Genomic DNA, 16,465 nt, shown 5'->3' on the forward strand with positions numbered 1-16,465 from the left:
GTGCTCTAATTGGCCACAGCTGTTCTAGTTAATCTAAAGCAAACCTTCCTCCCTTGGCAGGGAATAAGGCCCCTTGCTAACACTCTTATGCTGCCTTCTGGCCATGCTGTATCACAGGCCACTAGCAAGAGGCTACCAAAAAATTTGGTGTGAGAACCTCTATTGACTTTTTCTGAAGAACAGTTGCTACCACATTTAATACCATAAAAAAAAAAAAACCTATTAAGCAAGGTATTTTCCCCTAGGAAACACTCTCTGTATAACAGGAAAAAGAGTAAGAAAAATTGTTAAAATAGGTTTTTACTTAAAGCATTTGAAGCTCAAATAGTTAATTGTGTTCTTTGTGTTAATAAACAGTATTTGGTTATAATGGGAGTCACTATTTTGTCTCAAAACTGTGGACCACAATTAATTGTTTGTTTAACATTCCATTCCCCATTGCACCAATGAAACCCCTCCCTGCTTTTCATTACAACATGCCTCAGCAGAAAAACTTCAGGACCAGACCTCAAAGAGAAACTGCTGAGCTTCAGTTCATCTGCAAATTTGACACCATCAACTCAGTATTAAACAAAGACATTGAATGGCTAGCCAGCTACAAAAGCAGTTTCTCATCCCTTGGGGTTCACACCTCAACTGCTAGAAGAGGGCCTCATCCTCCCTAGTTTAACTAACCTCGTTATCGCCAGCCTGATTCTTGCTTGCATATATATACCTGCCTCTGGAAATTTCCACTAATGCATCCGACGAAGTGGGTATTCATCCACAAAAGCTCATGCTCCAATACATCTGTTAGTCTATAAGGTGCCACAGGACTCTTTGCTGCTTTTACAGATCCAGACTAACACTGCGACCCCTCTGATACTTTGATAAATACGACGTTTCAGTCTCCAGAGCTGTCAGACTAGCAGGGCACTAAAATCCTAGCAGGACACCTTATGGGCTTTTCCTTTTTTAAGACTGAGGGCAGTTCCAAAGAGAGAACTCTGGTCCATTCTCATGCACTCATATCAAGGGCCCTATATAGTCCTGTTGCAATGTGAAAGGATATGTAAAATGGTCTCAACATAACTGGGGAAAAGACCATCTGCCTCTTTACCACTAGCTGGCAGTGTAGCAACACACATCCCCAGGGCTTTTGAAACAAAATTTGTGTGTTAGTATCTAGTTTTTCTTTCACTTAGCCTATGATTTGCCATGATGCATACCTTCATCCAGCCAAACCACATACAGCCAGCTAGAAGATGGACATGCAGGGCTTCAGTCCTACTGTATGTTGAGGGCAGCCACTTAGCAAAAATAAGATCTAAAAATCTTGTGCTACATGGAAATTGGCCAGATTTTGTCCATATGTTTTTTGGGACATAGGAATGTTCCAAAATTTATTTGTAATTTGTATGAGGTAAAGACAGAAATAACTCTTTCCTCCACTATAAAAAATCTATTCCCTGGTTCTGCACATTCAGTAACTGTCCAAACAGGGAACCAACTTCTCTCTCTCTTTCTCTCTATCTGTATTCTCATTTGCCAAAACACTTAGGCTACGTCTACACTACCCGCCGTATCGGCGGGTTACAATCGATTGCTCGGGGATTAATATATTGCGTCTCATCTAGACGCGATATATCAATCCCCGAGCGTGCTTATATCGATTCCGGAACTCCACCAACCCCAACGGAGTTGCGGAATCGACAGGGGGAGCCGCGGGCATCGATCCCACGCGGTGATTACGGGCGAGTAATCTGATCTTAGATATTCGACTTCAGCTATGTTATTCACGTAGCTGAAGTTGCATATCTAAGATTGATTTCCCCCCATAGTCTAGACCAGCCCTTAGAAAAGTGATCAAATGTTTCACAAGTTTGAGTGGGCTGCTGTACAGTCACATCACGGAATAATACCAACCATGTCACCATCATAGCAATGGAACTAAGATTTAAGAGTAATTAAAAAAAATACAAATGTAAAAAACATAACATTTTTTAAAATTATAAGTGGAGATTATGCAAAGATCTCGTAAGTCTTAAATGAAACATCTCGTAAGTCTTAGAGCCCCATTCTGTTTTCCAGTGTACCATAAGCTCCCATCTACTTCAGTGGGACTTTGGGGGCACAAGGAATATAGGATCAAATCCCTTGTGTAAATATGTAAACCAATCCTGTTTAAAGGCTCAGTCCTATGCTCATAGAAGTCAATGACGAAGCTCCCACTGACATTAATGATGTGGGGATAACAGAACAAGTTATTTTCCACAATAACCATAAAGAAAACAATTTATTTAAATATGTGATGTCAAAAATGGTTTGAAGACTGGTACATTATAACATTTTCCTGGGTTTTTAGCCTTCGTTGGCAGTGTGGGGCACGGTCACTTGCTGCAGGATTCTCTGCACCTTGACGTCTTTAAACCACAAGTTCAGGACTTCAGTAGCTCAGACATAGATCAGGAGTTTGTTACAGGAGTGAGTGGGTGAGATTCTGTGGCCTGCATTGTGCAGGTGGTCAGACTAGAAGATCATAATGGTCCCTTCTGACCTTTAAAGTCTGTGAGTCTATAACAAGTTGTATTTTAAGCCCAGCCACCTCATGTCTTAGTAATTAAAGTGCAGATATTAGACTCAGAAGTTCTTTCACTTTCATTTTTCCCTCATGCATAGCTTTTTTAAACTCTATAAATAATTTTGTCAGACCATATCAGTTAAAAAGGCACTTTTCATTTATTATACCTCACAGCTGCATACTCGGTCTGGAACAGAAAAAGGAAAGGCCAGATATTAATATTCTTAATGCGAATCATACATTTAACTAGTACTACTTATTCGGTAACAAGACAAGAAACCAAATTCTACTCTCACTCTCACTGATGTAAAACTAGAGTAACTCCGCTGAAGTCAATGAAATTCAACTTTATGTCAATGTAAGTGAGAGCAGAATATTGTGTAGAAGCGTTTTACAAAAAAGAGGTTAGATTCAGCTCTCATCTACACTGGCATAAATGCACAATAACTTCACTGAAGTCAATGGGCTGTTGCAAATGACAGAGAAATATGACCCAAAAGATGCAGTAGTAACCACAAGCTAAATTCTCATCTCCATTACTGCAAGACAGTCAGTGGGATTGGAATTGCATCAGTGAATCTGCTACAAGAATTAGATCCCTGTGCTCTGTTGTTAGAGCTGTTCCATTCTGAATTCCTATTTTCAGTCATCTTTCCTTCTAAAAATTCCTAGAAGGATTAAATGTTTTAATGTCTAGTTTGGGCCCTGATGTGATTTTTTTTTTTTTTTTTTTTTAAGTTTGCAGACCATTAGTTGGCCTGCTTTTGAATTATGGGAGAGTAAAAAATATTTAGGCCAAATTCTGCCAGACCAATGTTGATTTGAGTAATTCCACTAATACCAATGAGGGGGTAACTCGATTTATGACCATGTAACTTAGAGCAACATTTGGATGAATGTGACCAACTGTTCAGACTTTTTTTCTTTTTTGGTCCATGTAAAATTCATAAAGAAGCATAAAAAGCACTGCTTCATCCACCACTCAGGCAGGCGGGAATGTGGTAATACAATAGCAATTCTGCACTGGCAACCCTACAAAGCAGTTGCTGTCTACATTAGGAGGGAAATGAAAGACTAGCTTCTTCATGTGAGCGTCAGAGGAAATCAAGTAGTCGGAATGTAGCCACTAGTGTCGGAACTTGGCCAGGACACTAGTTTAACACACTATGAATTTACTATATCTTTCTGATGTGCCAGTGGCTAAAAAAGTACTTTTACCTGTGGAATGTGCCTCATGGGTATTTGATTCCCAGTTTGCAAAGCTCTCCCTGCTGGAGAAGCACAAAAGGACAGTTACAGGGATATGTGATGAATGGCTGCTTCTTAGCAGATAGAGTTATAAACAAGTTACCTCTGGAGGGACACTTTCTGAAGAGCAGGATCAGCAGCTGGATGACGACAAGGATGAAAATACAAGACAGCCCAACATATAACACATAATTGCAGTTTTCTTCCATGGCCTCATCTGCAGAGAGAAGAGAACAACATTAGGTGCTAAGCAAAGATTTGTTAGTGGAAAGATCCCATTAAAAAGAGTGGGACCATGTCATCTACTTCTCCTGGAACGCCATGCACAGAAGTGAGACCTTACCTCCAAAATCTACCGTCTCAGGTCATTGTCACACTCCCCACCTCCAGGTGGGGCCAGTTGACCACTTGGTGCTGGATTCAGGCCATTGGTAGCCTGAGGTAAGCTAAGTCTTTTTATTTATTAACTCTGCTTGCCTGCACTGTACATTATTTTATCAAGAGGTGATTCATTTAAGAATCACTGATCCAGTCTGAGAATCACTGTTCCACTGATGACTAGAATGAGTTAAACTGAATTGGAATGAAAACCATTTTAGGGAGCATGGTAGAAGCATAAATGTTAGCGATAGCAAAGGCCTGTAATTGTAGGTCTCATGTAGTTCACCTCCCTGACTAGTCCCTACAGTATAATCACTAGTGCTTTATCCAGTCCAACTTTAAATAGGGCTTCATCCTTGTCACTTGAGAGACAATCCCACAACCCAATAGATCTAATTATTGGGAATCCTGGGTATTCATCCTCCTTTTTCCTTTGCTCAGTTCACTCCCATTGTCCTAGTTATTCCATCTCGGAGCCCCCAAGCCATTCTCCTGTCTCCTTGGCATTAACACTCCTCAAACACTTGTAGAAGCAGTGCTCAGACAGCGCCTGACCCAAGACTGACTGAAGTCTGTGTGAATCTTTTCATTGACTTCAATGGGCTTTCAAGCAGGGCCATAAGGAGGGAGAGAGAGAGCTAGGAGCAGTTTTGGCACTGGACCCACTTCTTACAACTGCTCATTGAAAAATGGTTTGAAAAGAGAGCAAGGAAAGGCAGATGACAGAGGAACTACCAGAACATTCTCTCACAATTTGATGCCGTGGCTGTGTTGGTCCCAGGATATTAGAGAGGCCAGGTGGGTGGAGTCATATCTTTTATTGAACCCACTTCCGTTGGTGAAAGAAACAAGCTGTAGAGCTACACAGGCCTGAAGAAGAGCTCTAAGTAGCTGAGACTTGTTTCTTTCACCAACAGAGTTGGTCCAATAAAAGATATTACCTCACCCACCTTGTATTTCCCACAATTCAAGCCCTCTAGGTAGTTTTTATACCTAGTATCCCCTCCCTCTCATTTTAGTTATTTAGCTCAGCAGTAACCCTTTAAATCTGTGTATTTGTCCTGACCTGAGGTGAAGTTTTCACCAGACACCAAATATAAATAGGATACGATACTGGACCTGTTTCCTTGGAGACTGTAGCACTGATGCTTCTCCCCATGCTGCTTTCCTTGGCTGTACAAGTGCAGGTCATCTCCTGCTTCCACATCTCAGAAGGGATTGTCGTTAGGCTCGAAACACTAAAGATCCCTTCCCCATCTATGGCTCCAGCATCCATCAGACCCTCAGACACTTCCTCACCAGTGTCCCAGAGAACTTCACTCCAGGGAGGAGTGAAATCAGAGAGCAGGCAGAGCAGAGGTATGACAGGGGGAAGCTCAGCATCCTCTGGTGTGGAGGGAACCAGGATGGAAAGTCTCGGCTCAGAGGCATCTAAAAAAGAGTTGTTACTCAAAATAGAGTCTGGAAAGGCTGTCACGGTAGCTCAGCAAGTCCCTACCCAGCTCCTACCCCTGCCAGTAGAATATATTTTAAATATCTAGTGCATTGTCTAGTCTAGTCTTACATGTCTTAACTGGTGGGACTTCCACTGCACAAAGGGGATTTTTCTTATTAATTTCATCCCATTACACTCCTTCGTCCCACCCCAAACGGTTCCCCCTGGCTCCTTGATGATCTAAATATTCTGAATACCTGCAGAGGGTGGAGATTCAAAAATTAGACATCTCTTTACTACACTGTATTCTTATGTTCAGCTCCTGCTTAGTTTCTCGAGGAAAAAGCTTCCCCATGCAAACCACACGGCGGGAATCCTTTCATGAAGCTTCAGTGAATGCCCAGTGAAGAGCCGGATTAATAAAGTTTTATAAGGCCAGCAGGAAGATGCAGCCTATCAGAAGGTAGGATAGTAATAACAGCTAGAACTGGTGCACTTAGAATCATAGAATATCAGGGTTGGAAGGGACCTCAGAAGGTCATTTAGTCCACCCCCTGCTCAAAGCAGGACCAATTCCCAACTAAATCATCCCAGCCAGGGCTTTGTCAAACCAGGCCTTAAAAAGCTCTAAGGAAGGAGATTCCACCACCTCCCTCGGGAACCCATTCCAGTGCTTCACCACCCTCCTCATGAAAAAGTTTTTCCTAATATCCAACCTAAACCTCCCCCACTGAAAGTTGAGACCATTACTCTTTGTTCTGTCATCTGCTACCACTGAAAACGGTCAAAATCCATCTTCTTTGGAACCCCCCTTCAGGTAGTTGAAAGCAGCTATCAAATCCCCCCTCATTCTTCTCTCCTGCAGACAAACAATCCCAGTTCCCTCAGCCTCTCCTCATAAGTCATATGCTCCAGCCCCCTATCATTTTGTTGCCTCCCTCGACTCTTTCCAATTTTCCATCCTTCTTGTAGTGGGTCCGAAAACTGACACATGTTACAGATGAGCCTCACAGTGAATAGAGGAATACACATCCCTATTGGTCTTGCCCCTACTTATACAGCCCCAAATGCCACTACCTTCTTTGCATTACAAGGCACACTTCAACTTACTATTCAGCTTTTATCCACTGAACCCCTTAGGCTCCTTTTCTGCAGAACTGTTGCATTCATTGGTCCTTAGTCGTGAGGCTCGCATGGGGATTCTTCCTCCTCATGCAGGCTCTCCCTTTCCTGTTGAACCTCTCCAGAGTCTTTTGGCCCCAGTCTCTCATTTGATCTAGTCCCTCTGTATCCTATTCCTACCCTCCAGCGCATCCACCACTCCTCCCAGTTTAGTGTCATCTGCAAACTTGCTGAGAGTGCAGTCCACTCATCCTCCAGATCATTAATGAAGATATTGAACAAAACCGGCCCCAGGACCGACCCTTGGGGCACTCCGCTGGAAACCGGCTGCCAACTAGACATGGAGCCATTGATCACTATCCGTTGAGCCCGATTATCTAGTCAGCTTTCTATCTACCTTATAGTCCATTCATCCAGCCCATACTTCTTTAACTTGCCGGCAAGAATACTGTAGGAGACCGTATCTCATCAGTAGTTAGATATCAAAGCACTCTACAGAGGCGAGTAAGAGTCATTACCCCATTTTAGTTGCAGAGTGATGGGCTGCTAATGATTCAGGATTACAATCCAGGTTTCCTAATTCACAGTTTCGTACAGTATCCATTACCTGAATCGTTCTACCTCTCGACATAAATACTGATAACTTAAAACCAAAACAGGGGGAGTGGGTGGTGGTCAGATAATCACAGTTGCAAGATTCTGTCTCAGAACCAGGGCCATAACCAGGACGGGGCAAGCGGGGCAGCCGCCCAGGGTGCAAAGTTACAGGGGTGGAAAAATGGGGCAGAAAGGAAAGATTGGATCCCTCCTGCCCCTTCTGCTCCCTCCCCACGAGGGCCCCAAAGGCTCTGCCAAGCCCTTCAGGACCCCTGAAGGTCTCTCCATACCTGCCTCCCAGGCTCCCCTTCAACCGCAGCTCTTGGGTTCCCATGTCCCCCTCCCCATCTCCCCACACAGCCCCACAGTCACTGCCCCTGCCCCAAGCCACCCTTGTCCTTGTTCCTCTCTCTCCCCTATACGCTCCTGTCCCCTAGCTCTCAGAATCCCTGGTGGCACCACTGCTGGAGCTGTCCAAGCAGGGAATGCAATCAGCCATCCCGGCACCTGCAGCAGGTGCAGTGCCCCCACCCTGATCTAGAAACTGGGGGATCCCCAGCACAGCGAGCCCCTTAGCCTGGCATTGGGTGGTGCAGGCCACCACCAGCAACAGGGGGCTTATAGGCATGGCTCCTGGTCTGGGCTTGCGGCAGAGGCTGGTGCTTGGGGGATCTGGGCTCGGCAACTCAGTTCAGCTCAGCTCTGAGTCACCGCAGCACCCCACAGCCATTTTTATCCCTGCAGGAGCCTGGCTGGGAAATTCTCAGGGGCAGCAGGAGGCAGAAGGGCCGGGAAAAACGTGACTCAGTTGGCCTCCACTTGCCCTGACCCTGCTCTGTTGGGGCTGGGGCAGCTCTCAGGGATCGGCTCTGGAGCCAATGGCTGGGCCATTCCCGCAGCAACCCCAGCCAGCCCAGTCACCAGGGCAAGACAAAACCCAATAGGGCTTGCCCCAGGCGCTAAAATGCCTAGTCACAGCTCTGCTCAGAACCCCTCAGACCTCTGGAATGTCATTGTCCCAACCCACTGGAAACTCACCTGTGACAATCAGCCTGGTCCCTGTCCCAAAGTTGGGATGTACATATACAGCAAGGCCACAGTAATACACCCCCGAGTCATTTCTTTGTACGTTGCTTATAATCAGAGTAAACGTGTTTGTCTGACTGTTCACTTTACTCGAGTATTTTTCATGTGGAGGTGTAGCAAACTCATAACTCTGGTAAATCCAATGTAAACTTCCATTCTGAAGCTCTTTGTACCAGAACACGTACTGTCTTCTTGTTGAAAGCTTACAGTGTATCTCTGCAGTTTTTCCAGAGGCTAGAAAGATCTGTGCTAGGCTCTGTTGGATTGATATCCCTTCCTGTGAAGCAGTCACTAGAAAAAGGAACACAAAAACATGAACACAATAATCACTTGTAAGAGACTCACCCTTTGCAATATATTCAATATAACATGTCATCTGCTCCTAGCAAAATGCCCATTGTTTTAAAAATTGGGAGTGGGTTAACTTTATTTGTGTACTTATGCATTTTCTTAGGATTCATATACACTATAGCAAAATTGATGTATTTTAAACTAAACATAATGTTGCTGAATTTTTTTCTAGTATAGTATTTTTTGCCGTATTGTCAAGTGTGGCATAGCTGTAACATAAACAATAATCACTCTGCATGCATGGATGATTATCAGTCCCTTTGCACATCTACATCACCTCTCATCCAAAGACATTGAAGCACTTACCACAATTAATTAAACCTCACAATCATACTAATGAATAATATTTAGGGTGACCTGACATCGCAATATTACTGGGACCATTCCAATATTAGGGGCTGTGTCCTATATACACAACTATACTCCTCCAAAAAGTGTCTCAATTTTTCACACTTGTTATCTGGTCACCCTAATAATATTCGGCACTTAGAGCCTGTCACATGATAATCAAACTGCTTTGCAGCTATTAATGAGTTAAGTCTCACAATGTTCCTGTGAGATGATGAAATATTATCCCTGTGTACAGCTGGAGAAACTGTATCACAGGTAAGTGGAGAGATTTGGTGAGGGTCCTGCAAATCAGTGTCACGATTTTGAATAGAACCCAAGTGTTCTGACTCCTGGGTCCTCTGCTCTGTTCACTAGACTGCATTCTCTCATTCATATTAACCTTGAATCAGAGTTAAAAACAGTAACATTAATGTTATTTGACCAAAATTGTACATGAAATGGAGTATTTTATTATCTTAGATGTTCAGGCTAAAAATCATATTTTTGATTACCTTTAAAAAAAGACTAATGCCCCTGGAAGCCATGAGCATAAAAGAGAACTGGATTTTGAACAACAATCCATTACAGTATCCAAAATGTTAAACTATATTCAAGGTGTTGTGGAGAGCACAACACAGTATTTCATTACCTCTCTTAGGATTTCAGTTGGTGAACTAAAACATATGACTGTTTAGCTCTCCCCATCAGCTCCTCTTGGTGTTACCCGTATTTCAGAAGATCTTTGCACATGAAAGTAATTTTTTGTAGCAAGGTACAAAACAAGCATGAAATATCAGGTAAAATACTTACTCTGCAGACAGAATAGAATCATCCAAACGATCTGGTAGGACATTTTCTGGCTTTCTTCAGTCATGCAAAGTTGATGATCTGAGAATGGTAGATGCCTGTTAGTTAATGGATCTCTTGATGAAAGACTTCCTCACGTGGGGAGGAAGATGTCATATTTCCTCTTAAAGTTCTGTGGGGGCAACATGTGTGACAAAGGAGAGGGCCAGGAGATATTAATAACCCCATTCAAAATCTTACTCTGACAGCCAGCAGGGCAAACCTGGGGAATAATATTCAGTTGCCTCTAAAATTCATTACACAACAAATTCTGGGTCTGACTGTGTGACAGCAGAGTGTGTATTTTAAAAGGAATTTTTCATCTCACAATTGGATCGATGGGACAAGCCCTTTTTTGGACTGAAACTTATGTGGATTATTTTCTGTGCTTCAGGGTTTCAGACATTCATACATATCTGGGGGATGTTAGCCCCCATAGAAAGAGAATAAGGTGTGTCATCGTAGCTCTGAACAGTCCCCCTGATATTTTAACAAAGGATAGAGGGAATCATTGAAGAAGCTTGTCATGCATTATGGAAGTGTGGGAAATGTACAAAAATACATTAGCTTGTTTAGTTATTATTGGAGATAAACGTTTTGGGAAGAGACCTGGTGGGAAAGGAATGGATAGGTCTAGAGAATGGAAACATACAGTTATTCCAGTTGAGATCTCTGGGAAATACCCTAATTGTGGATCACACAGGTATGTGCCTAATGCATGTTCCTTGCAATAACATTCAAAATGAGTTAGAGAGAAAAAAGAACTGAAATACCCACTGAGATATTCCAATTCCTCTTTTGTAAACACTTTTCACTCGTGTATTTGGAAACATGGTCATCTTACATATTTGAATATTCTAACAAACCAGTTGGAAATCATGTCTCATTGATGTCTGTCTCATGGGAAGTTTAATACAGTATGGCACAAACAGCCACTCGGACCTCACTAGCCCATGTCCCATATATCAGACCCAGGCTATTTCAACACCCCTGAAATTTAGGAGAAGACAGCTACTACCTGCAGCTCATCTGTTGCATTTGTCACGGTGCTTAGAAATGTAAAATGTTATAGGGAGTAGCTGTGGATGGTTAATAGGCAAGTTTAAATTTTAAAAACACCCTGGTGCATTTTACATTTTATAAATGTGATCGGTCTAATTGGGAATGCATCACTTGGCTTCAGTCTATATATATATATATATATATATATATATATATATTTTAATACAGCTATTTGATAGTTTGTGGATGGCTTAAAAAAACACGACATCTTGAGAATTTAACATATTTGCCAATCTCCTCATCAAAAATAGGCTAAAGCAATCTGAATGTTTGGTTAAAAATAATTTCAAAACTTTTCTCATCTAACCAACCACCTGTACATTGAATTCCATCCCAATGGGATATGAACCAGCAGAGATACTATGCCTTAAACACCAAAAGTTAGACAATGCTGAGACACACTTTATCCTAAGGACGTTTATACTATTTTTATTTTATTTGTTCCTTCTATAGTACGATAAGTATTTATAATACAGGTATGTTTATGATGTGATGCTGACATGCCCATATAAAATTCCTGTCAGTCAAGCCAATAATCTGTGCTATAATTGTAACAGAGAAGCAATTCAGGCATCTTGGTAGAGCTGTATGAGAGAAGATTTCAATGTCGTTGATCATGCTTTAACTGTTCCGTGTTTTCTCCTTTCACTGCTACTAAATTTACTTGTATTTAAAATAAAAATCCTCAACTTTGAGAGAGCTGCAACAAAACCATAGACTGCTCTATGGCTACTGTTTATGTGCTCGGTCCTTATTATTTCAATTAAAGGAAATGGAGAATATTTCACCCAGTTGCATTTCTTTTATATACATTCACTATAAAATTGATCTTCACTAATGAAAATTCAGTGGATGTTAAATGTTAAGACAAAGTTTAAAGCTACTGTAGGCATTAGATTTTTATTTCTATGATAAAAAGCCCCTAACCAGGGTCTAAGCTGTTCTAACCGATTTTAGAAAGGCAGTCTGGAATATCTGAACTTTTAGCAGTACATTCTTCAAGTTGATACACAGGAATTTACTATGCAAAACCCCTTTGTTAGAAGATGATTCAGATTATCTCAGCCAAACAGAAAGGACTGTTGTGTTTTCAATTAGCCAGAATGTTTGCTGCAGTTAATAAATATACTCTCACTCCCAAAGAGCACCTTCTAGGAAAGAGAAGGGCTCATTCAACATCTCTTTTCTTTTACATTTGAAAAATGTATTTATGAGGCTATCCATGTCCATTGACCCTTCTGCACTTGGGACTGTCTTTGAAGTGAATGTCCCTATAGTGTAAAAATTGATGGCAGGCTGCAGTCTAGAACTCTGAGTATTTTTAACATAGATCAGTGGTCTGTCTCCAGGTTTTATCATGTCACCCACAGCCAGCGTACCTGAGTACCTGTCATATAAAAGTAATAGCAAAGTAAAGTCTCTAGTGGGCTTTAAGAAGTCTCTGGCTCTCCTCCCTACTGGGAATAAAAACTGAATTTGGGGTTGGGTTTTGTTTTAATTTTTTAGATTTTATTATTTTTAGTTTGTTTGTTTAGTTAGGCTAATTTGTTGCAGGGTGATGTTTTGATGGCTTGCAGGGGGCTGATAGGGGTTCTTTGTCTGGTTCTTTGTTTTTGTTTTTTCAGTTAGCTGGGCTTTTCGCTTTGCTTGTTTGTTTAGTTGGGCTTTTTGGAGGGAAGGGGATATCTATATTGTGAGCATCAAAATCATTTGCAAAAGCTCAGACAGAGCTGGTTGCTGGGTTATTTGCATCTACCTGTGGTCAGTGTCAACTCACGACTTTTGCCACTCTTTTTTTGTTTGTCAGAGAGCAAAACACTTCATTGTCTTGTTGTCTGTAATCACTTGTTGTCTTAACGGTTTCACCACAAAAGAACCAGCCTTTGTTAATGAATTTCCTCGCTCACTGAACCACAGGGGAAAAAAATAGCGTACATGTTTTTGTCATGTAGATCTAAATATATCTCCTTATTTTTCTCTTAGCTTCTAAAGATCATCTTAGCCCATCTGCACAAAAAGACGTTACAAAGCATTTGTAGATCTGTGGCCCTAGTCCTGCAAGCGCTAGTACAGACATGTGCTAACTGTATTCCTGGGAGTAATCCCATTGATTTCAATGGGACTCCGAAAGGGAATAAAGTTAAGCCCTGGCATAAGTATTTGCCTAAGACTGTATTTATGAGGGCTCAGTGGGCCATATCATGCCTTCCATGAGAAGATAGCACAGTATGGTACAGTACTCTTTGCATTCTCTGTCCCCTATGGCAGTGGCTCTCAACCTTTCCAGGCTACTGTCCCCATTTCAGGAGTCTGATTTGTCTTGCATACCCCCAAGTTTCACCTCACTCAAAAGCTACTTGCTTACACAATCAGACATAAAAACACACGTGTGTCAGCACACTTACTGAAAAATTGCTGACTTTCTCATTTTAAAAATAAATTGAAATATAAACCTTGTACTTACATTTCAGTGTACAGTATAGGGAGCAGTATAAACAAGTCATTGTCTCTATGAAATTTTAGTTTGTACTGACTTTCCTAGCGCTTTTTACATAGCCTGTTGTAAACCTAGGCAAATACCTAGATGAGTTGATGTACCCTCAGGGGTACACGCACCTCTAGCTGAGAACCACTGCCCTATGGCATTTTCCCCAGTAGTGACAACTGAACCTTAAGAGATTTGGGGGATTAGCTGGGATATGTATCTGTCTGAAATGCTTTGGGTTGTGATTCTGCGGTCCTCACTCAGGCAAAATTTCCACCTACATCAATGGGATTTTTGCTTAATGAAGCAACAGGCTCTAGCCCTGAGTTTGAAAATAGGGCTGAAAAATCTGACCCAAACATCTGATCCCAAGAGACTCTCTGCTCCTTGTTTGAGTCTGGCCGGAAATACTGTGACTCTCTGCATGGTTTGTCTATTTTTGTTTTCAGCTCGGAGCAGGGAGACAGGAAACAGTTTTCTCAACTTCACCAAAGGGGGTGTTTCAGTTTGGGTTTAGCTGTAGTTTAGTGCAAATCGTTTACATATCTCTCGCCATCACCTGGATGTATTTCATTTAAATAATTCATATCAGTCTTATTAATGTTACCCAGAAAGCCTCTTTAAACCATTGCGGCAATGACCTTCCTGTGAAAGCTCCTGCGTGATGTAACCTATAGTTGTAAAGTGGGGGTCCAACTTTTTAATGAATGAATTTGATCTAGCCTTAGCTGACACCTGACAGAGGGGTTGACTTTTCCTTTCAGCATAGGCATCTGCCTGCCTTTGTCCAAGTGCTCCAGAGAAGAACTGGTCACAAACTGGGGTGATTTTTTACAAAGAAATTTTTGACGTTTGTAGGAAAAAACTAAAACTTTTTAGTTTTTGAGTTTTCAACAAATAGTCGAAATTTTCCAAGGAAAACAGATATTTTTTCAGCAAAAAAAATACTTTTTGTTTCAGATTCACTTTTCCACTGAAAATGGTTGCAATGGAAAATCTCCCATCAGCCTCAAGGTCCTGCTGGGCTTCTTACTAATTTGATGTGTCTGAGTAGCACCAGTGGTGAGACATGCCCTTTTCCACTTTGAGCTTGGTAAGAGACTTCACTCTTTCTTTCAGATGATGAACTAACCAGCCATTGTGACCCACATGTTCACCACCTCCACTGGTTTAGGGACAGACAAAGGAAACAAGAGGTGGGTTAAACAAGCAACAAACTAAATGTCATGGTACAAATAAGGAGGAGATAGCCAGAAAGAAGATCAGTAGTAACAGAAGAGGCAGAGAGAGGCATTATATCCTCCCTGTGATGAGGTGTATAGACCCTACAAGACAGCAGATACTAAAGGATTAAGACAGGAAGCAATCACTTCCCCAGCTGCAGATAAATGGCAGGTTTAACCGCTGGGATAAAAAGCTGCAACCCAGTTGGAGTGGGGCAGCTGCCCCAGAGATTCTGGGTACGTCTACACTGCACGGTTGATCCAGATCAGCTGGCACAGGGTTGCAGGGCTCGGGCTGCAGTGCTATAAAATCACAGTGTAGACGCTCAGGCTCTGAGATCTTCCTCTCTTGCAAGGTCTCACTCAGAGCCTGGCTTCAGCCTGAGCATCTATACTGAGATTGTATAGCCTCATAGTCTGAGCCCTGCAAGCCCGTGTCAGTTGACCCTGGTTCTGAGACTTGGCGCCGCAGGTTTATCGCAGTGTAGACGTAGTCGGAGAGAGACGGGGGAGGAGCTCCACAGGGTCAGATGGGGAAAAAGCTGCCCAGGCAAAAGAATTCTCTGCCACTACCTGAGGCTGTCAGGTACAGAGGTAGGAAACAGCTCAGGGAGGCAGTCAGAGATTTAAACAAAAACAAGTCTTTTTGACTGCTTAACATATGATCCCTGGTGTGGCACCCAGAGGAAAGGGCATGCCTGGGTCCTCCTGCCATCCCCTTGTGGAAGGGGGTAGAGATTGATGAGACATCAGACCTGGGTGGCAGCACTAACTTTACTTTTTGTTCCTGTTTTAATTTCTTTTGCTTCTACCTGCTGAAGGAAGGGACTGAAGAAACCTGTAAAAGAGTCCCACTAAAACCAGGAGTAGGGGCAACCCTAAGGCAAGGATTCCATGGGGAACCAGCGGAACTGTGGGCTGAGGTCCCGTACAATCCCTGAAGGAGAGAGACTCGGCTGGAGTCTCAGAGGAAGGCTGAGTGATACAGCTTTCATCCCAGAATGGAGTACAAGAAACTGAGGCAGGGATGCAACCCTGATTCTACAATGGACCACCAGGGGGCACTCCAGGAATGAGTCCCCTACCACTTTGCACCTCAGTCAGGCCACGTGCCATGGCATAGGTGGCATAGCAGGTTCTCAGAAAACCCATGACACCTTTACAGCTTTGAAAATGCGATGCCAAAAAGGACCAATCCTGCACAGATCCATGCCCCAGTGGGTGTTCTGGATGTGCACAGGTTGCAGGATTGGATCCAACCTGCAGCGCAAGAAGACGGGTGACATGGCAAAGTCCAACCTCTCCCATATTCTGGAAATGTATAAAAGGAGGCGTTAGTTCTGTCATTTCTGAAAAAATCTGCAGCTTTCACTTTGGTGATTTAAATGGCAAATAAAGTCCTCCAAGGCTGGCCTCCAAATGATCACTACCGGTTAGTGTCATGCTGTCAGGAAATACAGGAGAGGGATGGGTGGGTGCAGGAAATAACTCCCTCGTTTTTTCATGCCATGTGCTGGATGCATTGTACCTTGCAACATTGGCACATTAACCAATATTGCATACTATTCTGACCCTTTAGAAACCAACACTGCATGCTGTATTTGGTAGAATATCCTCTTCTTTGTTGTCCTATCTTTGGGTATTTATACTTACTCATAATCATTATGGGCCAAATTTTCAAAGGTGTCAGAATTAAGGGCATAAATACCATAGAAAATCAATGCAACTTAGGTTCTTTT

General features: G+C 42.5%; 1 protein-coding gene across 1 annotated transcript; it reads right to left on the reverse strand.

Moving 5' to 3' along the window:
• Nucleotides 1–2,681: 2,681 nt before the first annotated feature.
• LOC116831876 (immunoglobulin gamma-1 heavy chain-like) lies at nt 2,682–10,002 on the reverse strand. The gene is made up of 6 exons (XM_032792218.2): nt 9,921–10,002; nt 8,382–8,720; nt 5,309–5,620; nt 3,912–4,025; nt 3,779–3,831; nt 2,682–2,747 (listed from the first exon to the last, which is right to left on the reverse strand). The coding sequence occupies exons 1-6, from the start codon at nt 9,982–9,984 to the stop codon at nt 2,715–2,717; spliced, it is 915 nt and encodes a 304-aa protein (XP_032648109.1). The 5' UTR covers nt 9,985–10,002; the 3' UTR covers nt 2,682–2,714.
• Between the last annotated feature and the right edge of the window lie 6,463 nt (nt 10,003–16,465).

Source organism: Chelonoidis abingdonii, chromosome 11 (assembly GCF_003597395.2).
Source record: "Chelonoidis abingdonii isolate Lonesome George chromosome 11, CheloAbing_2.0, whole genome shotgun sequence".
In the NCBI taxonomy this organism is placed as follows: Eukaryota; Metazoa; Chordata; order Testudines; family Testudinidae; genus Chelonoidis; species Chelonoidis abingdonii.